Genomic DNA, 10,458 nt, shown 5'->3' on the forward strand with positions numbered 1-10,458 from the left:
AAAAATTGATGTGGACAAAAAATCCATGTAAAACTTAAGTCTCTAAGACTCAATTTTCTTAAAGAAAACAAAGAGAAACTCTGACCCTGCTCAAATTCACTAGCACAAAATACAAATTCGCCAAAAATGCAGCTTCAAGTACTCAAATTTTCACATACACACTAACTCATTTACATCTCCCTTGCAAACCCAAACTTAACAAAAAACAAATTTATGCGCCACCATCTTATCTTGATCTATGAACCTCTCAACCTCCTTTTCATAAATTTGCTACCTACGCACTACCTAGAGTCCCAGAGGGTATTCGATCAGATAGAGAGAAGGAGGGGAAAGTTCATGGGCTTTGATATGGGGTTTTGACTAAGAGAGATAGGGAATGAGATAGAGCTTGAGGGAACCACCTCAATGGTGGCTCATGGTGTTTGTGCTCGAGCTCAATGAGTGAGCTTCGGCCTTGGAGGCCTGATTTAGGCTTGATCTAGAGAGAAAGCCAAAGAGAAGAGAGAAGAAGAAATTATCGATAAGGCTAAGGTCAAAAAAATTTCTCTTGGTTTTCTTTGAGGGACTCAAGTTTCTAAGACTTAAGTTCCACGTGAGATTTTTTTTTCCACATCAATTTTGTCATCTCTTAGATCTCGAGTATCTAAAACTCAATATGCTACTTAACATTATATATATACTTTTGGGCTACATAATGGAAATGTTAGCAAAACTTGGGCCGAAGGCTAAAAAAAAATAAAAAATAAAAAATCCAATATCAGCAGTGACTTTAATCGGGTCTGTATCAAACTATCAATGTAATCCTTCCCTCCAATATTAGGTACAAGACAGCCTGTAATCCTTCCCTCCAAAACAACCGGATTTGAAAGGGTGGTTGTGTTGTGAGGACCAGAAGTAGAACAAAGAGTAATCTCCAAACTGCAGAATGATGAGAGCTAATGTGGTGAAAAATAACGGAACAGACTACAGTTTGCAGCAAACAAATCTACGACGGAACGAGTATTATTATCATGTATTTATAGACGATACTGTATCGATGTATAACCAGACGTGGGTGTGCTTTTGGTGATTTCTTTGCTACAGTTTCATCGAAAATGCTTTTATATGCAATTTGCATCTCCGGATGCGAATGCTTTACCTTCGTCTCTTTCTCTCTCTCTCTCTCTCTCTCTCTGCATTCGCTTCGTTTTGCTTCGAAACTTTTCCGATCGCAACCACAATGGCGCGCCGCCAGGGCGAATCTTCCGGCTCGTGAGTCAACTCGTCACCCCTCAATTCATTACCAACTCTTTTCGAACCCTAATTTCCCGAATTCAATGTTCAATTCTTTCTTTTTCAGGAAATCGGCGAAGAAGGACTTCTCGACGGCGATTCCGAAGTGGAAAATGTCGCCGAATCGGCTTGTCGTTGACTCGGCGATCAACGACGACAACTCCGTCGTCGCTTTGCACCCTAACACCATGGAAAAGATCCAGATTTTCCGTGGCGACACGATTCTCATCAAGGTATCACAGATTTTATGGAATTCTCATTCTCTCCCATTGTTTGAGACATGGGTTTGTGATATTAAGCTCAAAAGAGTGAGTCTTTAAAGCTTTTCCGATATACCCATTTGATTTTAAGCACAAAGAAGAAAGAGAAAAGTCTTTCTTTGTTGTGTCCACAAAAATCTTCGAAGCTTTTGAAACAAACCCATTAGATTTTTACCAATCTTAAGCTGATTCCCACCTCAAAGTTTCAATCTTTATTTATTTATTTTTTTCTCTTTCTTTATTGTTTCCGAAGAATTTTTAAGACATGAGTTTTGCGATTTTAAGCACAAAAAACCAAGTTTTTGAAGCTTTTGCAGCAAACCCATTTGATTTTAAAGCACTTTCAGTGTCATTTTTTTTTTCTTTTAATCTTCTTTTCCTTAAATGTGATCGTCATTATCATTAATACGTATTCGAAACCCAATGTTTCAGTGTTCTTGCTCTTCAATTTAACACCCAATGTTTCACTGTCCTTCGTCAAACACATCCCTACAGAACTATCAGCCACTCCAGAACCATCTCCAGCAAGAACTCTTTTAGGAGCTCCAACATTTGACGAGGAATGGGAAAAATGAATTGGGTTTCAAAGCTCAAACCAGAAAAATTTGGGAAGCTTCTAGATTTTTGTTTTCTCGTCAACCCCACAACGGCACAATCAACAATTCCAGTGGTTTTTCTAAAGGGAGTTTGCTGAAAGGAGTTGAGAGAGAGAGGGAAATTATATTTGATTTGGCTAAAAATTATATTTGATATGGCTAAATTTTTAAGCGTTAGGTTTCTTCTCTGCGACGTGTCTTCTATCTAGATAAAAATGGAAGAGAATGGGAGGGGAGCCGGACCCGGGAATTTTAATGTTTTTGTGGTCTTTTTTTTCTTTTTAAAATTCGGTTCTGAAGTTTTGGTTTGTGTTGTTTATGTGAATTGTTGTTGTGTTGTGGTTTTTGTTTGTGTGTGTGAAACTTTAGAGTTTTGTTTTGTGGGTTTAGTGTATTAATAGTTAAGCTTTTTAGTTTGGGTTTGAAAAAGTTTGGATTTTGTTTTGTGTTTCAATGAGTTTTGTGAAGGAGGTTTGGTTGTAAATTTGAGCTTTGAGGAGCTGACTATCTGAGTGTGTTATCGTTTGTGTTCTGGTTTGGCTTATGCTTACCTTTTTATTTTTTATTTCAAAACTAATAATTTTTTTAGGGGATTGAGTGTTTCGGAATCTTTCAGTACCTTATTTTTTGGCCAAAGAATGGAGTTCATGATTATGAGCCGTATCTGGGTAGTACAATGGCTTTGAATGCCATAAGATGGTTTTTGTTAGTTTGAATGTTCTGGAATCAGAATTATTCATCTCTGATTCCTGGTTCACTGTTAGGTTGCTAGAAATGAAAGTAGGATGAAGGGTTTTTCCCACATTATTGAAACTCCAAGTTGAATCCCAGTTTGCACAAAAAATTCTGCTCCTAAAAATTTTCTTTTCTTTTTGGCAGTAGGGAACTTTTCTTTTTCTGCCTTTTTTTGTATAGGAATACGATCATGTGTGTTTTGAATTTACAACAAATTGGTAGGGACTTACAACAAGTAGTAGGGGTTTGCTGCACTACTCTTCCAAGTTCCAGTGGACTAAAACGGTAAAACTTGGGTTTTGCACTTTAGTTACTGTTATGGTCGTTCTGTTGTGCCTGCTTGGGTATCTGTTTCTCTAAAATGTATAAATGTGGTGTTTGTGATAACTAAAGAATGGGAATCTTTTGGTTCATTTTTTAGCTCCTGGCTGATGTTGAACAATGTAGGAAAATAAGGATAAAAGAGAAACAAAAGGAACAACAGAACGAATCCTAGAATCTACCTGCAAGCCTTAGGCATCACCACCTAAGGGTTTTTGGCATGACCACCAAACAGAGAGAACAAATGAGGAGACATATTTTCTCAACTCATCATAATAATTTTTATTCCAAATCATACAGCTTTTCATGATTACAGCAGTACTAGTTAAATAGGGTTTAGGGATTACACCAATGGAAAACATCTAATTAAATCCCTTTAAAACCCCCCAACATTAAAACCGAATTCAAAATTTAAATTCCAAAAAAAAAAATTTAATTGCAAATTGAAAAATAAAATCTTGGACGATTTTGGTGCTCCTTGTATCACTGGCAGTCTATGTTTTACAATGTTTTTCATTTAGTGCGCTCAGTTTTATTTATATTTGGTGAACTGGATGGCAGGGCAAGAAACAAAAGGATACAATCTGCATTGCTCTTGCTGATGAAACATGTGAGGAGCCAAAGATTAGTATGAACAGGGTTGTTAGATCAAATCTGAGGGTTCAGCTTGGGGATGTTGTATCTGTGCACCATTGCTCTGATGTTAAGTATGGAAAGCGTGTCCACATACTGCCTGTTGATGATACTATAGAAGGTGTTACTGGCAATCTGTTTGATGCATACTTGAAACGTGAGTTTCTAACCTGCATTGCAGACAAATTTTTCTTCATTTGATGTGTTTGTCAGTGTTTCTTAGGGTCCTCCATTTCAAACAGATAAGTGTACTGGTCTTTTTCTGTTGCTGTCTACCCTTTCATAGTGATTTTAACTTTTTTGTAACTATTGTGATTTATTTGGTAGTAATGAAGTTATATCGCATATTTTTAGTAGATTTATGAACATGTATTTTAATCAGGTTATCCCATTCTCAATCTTTCTCTCTCTCTCTCTCTCACTCCCACCAATGAAGAGATTATCCACCACTAAAATGTTTATACTTTATAGATTGTGGGAATGTGAAAGCTTTGCCATCATTTGTGGCTGTTACTTCTTCCCCTGCTTTGCAATATCTGCCAGAGCATAACACAGTTCCTGTATTTTTCATGGATGATCGCTTTATACAATAGGGTTGTGTGCTCTCCGTTTATGTCTCACTGTACGGGTACTCAAAAAACATTTGAGGCATTCTCAAAGAAATATATACATACACATGCACACACACATAATTTTAATACAGCTTAATTAATTTTTGGTATATGAGCTCCAAAATCAATGAATGTTGATTTAATATTCCTAGCAATGAGGCCAATTAGCTCTTATCTTAGATGACCCTTTTCCCATTGTAAGTGCAAGGTGAAGGGTAAGCTCATGGGTTCAAGACCCACCACAGTCAAGAAATATTTTTGTCTGTGATGTTAAACAAAAAGAAAAGAAAAGAGAGGAAGCATTTTTAGCTGTGTGATTAGGAGTTTTTAATTTTGAAACACCAGAAGGCCTATACAAGTGGTTAGTTAGTTGAAGATTTATATTTAAACTATGTCACACATGTTTGACATCCTGTATTAATTGGTAAAGAGTTCTTTATCTTCTAGTTACACCAAATAACATCCCCCCTGCTTCCTCTCCCCCAACCCCCACCCCCACCCCCTCCCCCCCTGCCCCAAAAGAAAAAGCTCTTTTGGTGGTAATTTCCTCTAGAATTTCCTGAAAATTTTAAAGTTGGATTAAGGTATTCAACATGGAGCATAGAATTTGTGTTTCAACTTATTTTCTCTTGATTCTATAGTGAGTCTAATCCTATATGAATATATGTTGGTTGCAATTCATATCAAATGGACCTTGGATCGATCCTTACATGTATATCACCTGATTTCAATAGAAAAACTGAAATACCTACCATAATAGTTTAAAGTACTTTGATCATGGTTTTAAAAACCGTACCGGACTGGCTGTCCGACCGGTTCAACCGGGAACCGGGTACCGGTCCAGTCCAGCAAAAATGGCCAAAACTGGTCAAAAACTGGGAAAAATCGGGAACTGGAGGCAAATCCAGTTTTGCCCCTGGTCTGGTTTTTAAAACCATGACTTTGATAATGCCCCTGTTTTTCTTTTAAATGTATTACATTTGCATATTTCTTTTTTGATAGGCAAGAAAAAAAAATTAATAAAAAAACTACTCCATCAAAAAAATGAAGTAGGCAACGAAGATATATACAAGCAGCAAAAAGAAGACATAAAACTATGTATAAGACATTTGCATAGTTCAAGGTTATTTAATCCTTGAGATTTCATATTATGGTCGGTTAGATTTCATATTAAATCATTGATTTAATAGTTTTTTTGATCTTATATGATACTGTTTCTAAATTTTCTTTTTTGTTGCCAATGATGGGTTTGCAGCGTATTTCTTGGAAGCTTTTCGCCCTGTAAGGAAGGGAGACCTATTCCTTGTCAGGGGAGGGATGAGAAGTGTAGAGTTCAAGGTTATTGAAACTGACCCAAGAGAGTATTGTGTGGTTGCCCCAGACACAGAAATCTTCTGTGAGGGGGTACCTGTCAGAAGGGAGGATGTGGATAAGTTGGATGAAGTTGGATACGATGATGTGGGTGGTGTTCGGAAGCAGATGGCTCAGATTCATGAATTAGTGGAGCTGCCTCTATGGCACCCTCAACTTTTTGAATCAATTGGTGTGAAACCACCTAAAGGAATTTTGCTTTATGGACCCCCAGGTTCTGGAAAGAAATTAATAGCTAGAGCTGTGGCCAATGAAATTGGAGCTTTCTTTTTCTGTATTAATGGGCTGGAGATTATGTCCAAATTGGTTGGGGAGAGTGAAAGCAATCTCCAGAAGACGTTTGAAGAAGCTGAAAAGAATGGTCCATCCATCATTTTCATTGATGAGATTGATTGCATTGCTCCTAAGCGGGAGAAGAGACATGGTGAAGTTGAAAGGAGGATCGTTTCACAGCTTTTGACTCTTATGGATGGACTTCAATCTAGGGCCCATGTTATCTTTATTGGGGCTACAAATCGTCCAAACAGCATTGACCCAGCTTTGAGAAGGTTTGGTCGTTTTGATAGGGAAATAGACACTGGTGTTCTGGATGAAGTTGGGCGCCTTGAAGTTCTTCACATCCATACCAAGAACATGAAGCTCTCTGATGATGTAAGCTCACCCCTTTTTAACCTTTGTTATTAAGTGAGATATATTGGTTTGAGCAGATTCTGGTGGATCTGGGTCCAATTATGGATACGATTGAGCAGAATCTGCATATATGAGCTTGGCATTTACTTGAATATTTTTTTCTTTTAAATTTTTTTTTCCTCTCGTCTTCCTGTTTTTAGATTCTTATTTATTATTATTATTATCATTTCGCTGATAATAAATGTTCTACCTCCCCTAGGTTGATTTGACAAGAATTGCAAAAGATACCCATGGGTATGTTGGTGCCGATCTTGCTGCTCTCTGCACTGAGGCTGCACTGCAGTACATTAGAGAGAAAATGGATGTAATTGACTTGGAAGATGAATCTATTGATGCTGTGATACTAGATTCCATGGCTGTTACCAATGAGCACTTCCAGACTGCTTTTGGAAAAAGCAACCCATCTGCTTTACGAGAAACAGTGATTTTCGCCCCTGGTGGAATCTTTTATTAAGTGGCAGATGATTATGTTGTACAGATATATTAATCTAATGTTCATCCATTTTTTGATTGATTGGATTTTGCTGAACAGGTGGTTGAATTGCCCAATGTCAGCTGGGAAGACATTGGAGGCCTTGAGAATGTTAAGCGGGAACTTCAAGAAGTAATTATTTTTGCTAAGTTGGTTTCAGTGTATTTCTATTGTCTTGTAATTCTTAACCAGCTTATAGCTGAGACATTGCTTTTGCATTCTCTTCCTCAGACTGTACAGTATCCTGTGGAGCACCCAGAGAAGTTTGAGAAGTTCGGAATGTCACCCTCAAAAGGGGTTCTTTTCTATGGTCCCCCAGGATGTGGGAAAACTCTATTGGCCATGGCAATTGCAACTGAATCTAAAGCAAACTTCATCAGTGTCAAGGGCCCTGAACTGCTTACAATGTGGTTTGGTGAGAGTGAAGCCAATGTTCGAGAAATTTTTTACAAGGCTCGACAATCTGCACCATGTGTCCTTTTTTTTGATGAGCTTGACTCAATTGCTACCCAGGTTGGTTAAGTATTTTTATTGTATAAATCTCCTTCTCACATAAAAAAGAAAATGTATAACTCTGGCCTAAGTCTTATTGTGAATTGTCATTCAAAACTTAGAATTGTATAGCTTACAAGGGATTCATGTGAAATTGTTTACAGGGAAAGATTAAAACTTTGGATCCGAATTGGGCTGAATTGTTGATATTTTACATTGTGTGGTTTACATAATTAAATCCTGTTTATTGTTGGTCTCTCATTTTACAAGTAATACCCCAATTGTTGTTGCAGAGAGGAAGCAGTGTTGGGGATGCAGGTGGTGCTGTTGACCGGGTTCTGAACCAGCTTCTTACTGAAATAGATGACATATCTGCAAAAAAGACTCTGTTCATAATTGGGGCTACCAACAGACCTGACATAATTGACCCAGCACTTCTGAGGCCAGGTCGTCTTGACCAGTTGATTTATATTCCTCTCCCTGAAGAGGAGTCACGTTATCAAATCTTTAAATCCTGCTTGAGAAAATCACCTGTCTCTAAAGATGTTGATTTCAGAGCACTGGCCAAAGGTACTCAAGGCTTCAGTGGAGCTGACATCACAGAGATTTGCCAGCGAGCATGCAAGTATGCTATTAGAGAGGACATAGAAAAGGTATTCTCTTCTCCGTCCCTTGATATAACTTTATATGATCACTTTTTGAGTTTTGAGTACCTGGAAAAATCATTCCCCTGCTTGCAGAGATTTTGATGACTCAATACTTTCACTCATCTCGTTTTTGTCTTTTTAATGCTTTATTACCATCCTGTGTCTTTGTTCTTTCACCTTGTCCTTAAAGTTCAGCTTCTATGCCTCTTTAGGAATGCATTTAGAATTGTGGTTGTCCTAATTCCTTGGGAATAAACAAACGAGCACCATTGGTGTTCATTGCTATGTGGTATATCTCCGCCCATCCTGGTATAGGCCTGAGGTTTTAGCCCTCCTTTTTTTCCTTTGTTTTGGGTGTTTTTCTTTTGGTTCCTTTATTTGTTGGGGAAAAAGGGTAAGGGTTGCAATAGGCTAAAATAGACTGAAGCAATGCTTTCTTTAAAAACTAATCTGTTCAAACAAAGTGGACCCAATTATTAACCAAGATAGCTCCTTCGCATTATGGGACTGAAATTGCAATGATATTATCATATACCTTAGCCCTATGCTTTGCTTGAAATGGAGTAGATCTTAATATTTGTCCCCGTTGAAAATACATTGACTGTAAGTTTGGAATTTGTTATTATTGCAGGATATTAAGAAGGAGAGGAGGAGAAGTGAGAATCCTGAGGCTATAGACAAGGATGAAAATAATGAAGTGACAGAGATTAGGGCTGCTCATTTTGAGGAGTCCATGAAGTTTGCCCGTAGGAGTGTTAGTGATGCTGATATATGCAAATACCAGGTATTTGCTCAGACCTTGCAGCAGTCAAGGGGTTTTGGAAGTGAATTTAGGTTCTCTGAGACACGTACTGGGGCCAACATTGGATCTGATCCATTTGTAACTTCTGCTAGGCTGATGAAGATGATTTCTTTTTGTTTAGTTTTTTATATTTTTTTGAAATGGTTAGGAATACATATATTCTAGTAGGCCTGTATGCACTGAAGAAACTGGCCGGCACCCTGGACTGTCTATGCCAAGGCTCCACTGTAGGTGTTTAGTGTGGTGGGTATTAGAGAAATATTGTGAATATGTATGTTTTTTTTTCTTGCATTTTTTTTTTTTTGTGCGCGTGTGGAATATTTGGGTTTTTTATTATTATTTATTTATGATTCTGATGTGGTTTGGGAGTATTGACTGCATTGTATTTGCTTCATGAGAAAATGGAGGAAAAGAAAGTAATTTTAGTTGAATAATTAAACTAATCACACTGCACTTTGTGTAGATAGGTTTCCACCTCTCCACCACAAGTGAGGTGTGGTCAAGCAATAGGGGAAATTGCCCCAATAGGTGCAGTGCCAAAAAAGAGCCCAAAACCAGCCGCATTGCACTTTGAATATATACTAATATGTTGCAAACCTAGCAACTTCACCCCTCCCTCCTTTAACCCTCAAGCGCTTAGTGCATGGTTCAAAATATATGAAGATGAATTGTCTGATTAGGTTTTATATTTATCAAATCTTTAGTTATACGTTATCAAAGACTCTATACATGTCTTTTAGGGTTAAGAATTTTGTAACTCAACTGATATCTTCAAGTATTTTTAGGTTCAAATCTCCTCTAGAATTTATCAAAAAAATGTATGCCTCTTTGGATCACAATGTCAATGGGGTAAGCTTTCGTGTTAGTCACTGCTTTTTCCTTTTTGTACTTTCTAGGCCTAGGTTAAACACTTAAACTTAAACATGAGGTTTTTAGTTCTCGTACTTCATTATTAATGGATGAAAATTTGGGAGAAATGCTACATGCACGAAAAATTTGATAATATTTTTCACACCAATTAACTTTGCAAGTTTTTACTGGTTCTCATCTAGACTTACTATTGACATCATTTTTTTACCTATCACTAGCACTCTGTGACATCAGCAAATGTCAAATTTTGTGTGTTTATAGACTTTCTCAAACTTTAGTGATGAATTGGAAAACTAAAGAAATCAAAGTTCAAATTTATGCATGTATATTTTTAGAACTACTTCTAGTTCTAGGTAGGTCACTCTGATGTGGCATGGTAATTTTCCCTCAGGTAGGCCCCGGTTTGATGCACCTAGCCTAATTTATGACTGCTTATTATAAAGCATAATCGAATATTGTCTATATGCACCCCAACCAGCATAAATTTGCAGGCTTAAGTATATCATATATGATCAAGATTATCTTGTACGTGCGATGCATATATCTGGCTGAGTTTGGTAGCTGATTTCTGTGTCTCATTCATGTGAATGTAGTGATGATGCATAACTGTTTCTGTTTGTCCAATACAATTGAAAATTTGTAATAAATATTGAGGCGCCATTTACCTCTTTGCATTTAAAAGCTGA

At 37.3% G+C, this 10,458-nt stretch overlaps 1 protein-coding gene across 1 annotated transcript; it reads left to right on the plus strand.

Moving 5' to 3' along the window:
* Window positions 1–765: 765 nt before the first annotated feature.
* On the plus strand, window positions 766–9,251 carry LOC115980888 (cell division cycle protein 48 homolog). Its single transcript, XM_031103092.1, has 9 exons — window positions 766–1,251; window positions 1,340–1,505; window positions 3,746–3,974; window positions 5,684–6,450; window positions 6,689–6,910; window positions 7,022–7,093; window positions 7,193–7,474; window positions 7,747–8,106; window positions 8,732–9,251. The coding sequence occupies exons 1-9, from the start codon at window positions 1,124–1,126 to the stop codon at window positions 9,065–9,067; spliced, it is 2,562 nt and encodes an 853-aa protein (XP_030958952.1). The 5' UTR covers window positions 766–1,123; the 3' UTR covers window positions 9,068–9,251.
* The last annotated feature ends 1,207 nt before the right edge of the window (window positions 9,252–10,458 follow it).

Source organism: Quercus lobata, chromosome 1 (assembly GCF_001633185.2).
Source record: "Quercus lobata isolate SW786 chromosome 1, ValleyOak3.0 Primary Assembly, whole genome shotgun sequence".
Classification (NCBI taxonomy): Eukaryota; Viridiplantae; Streptophyta; class Magnoliopsida; order Fagales; family Fagaceae; genus Quercus; species Quercus lobata.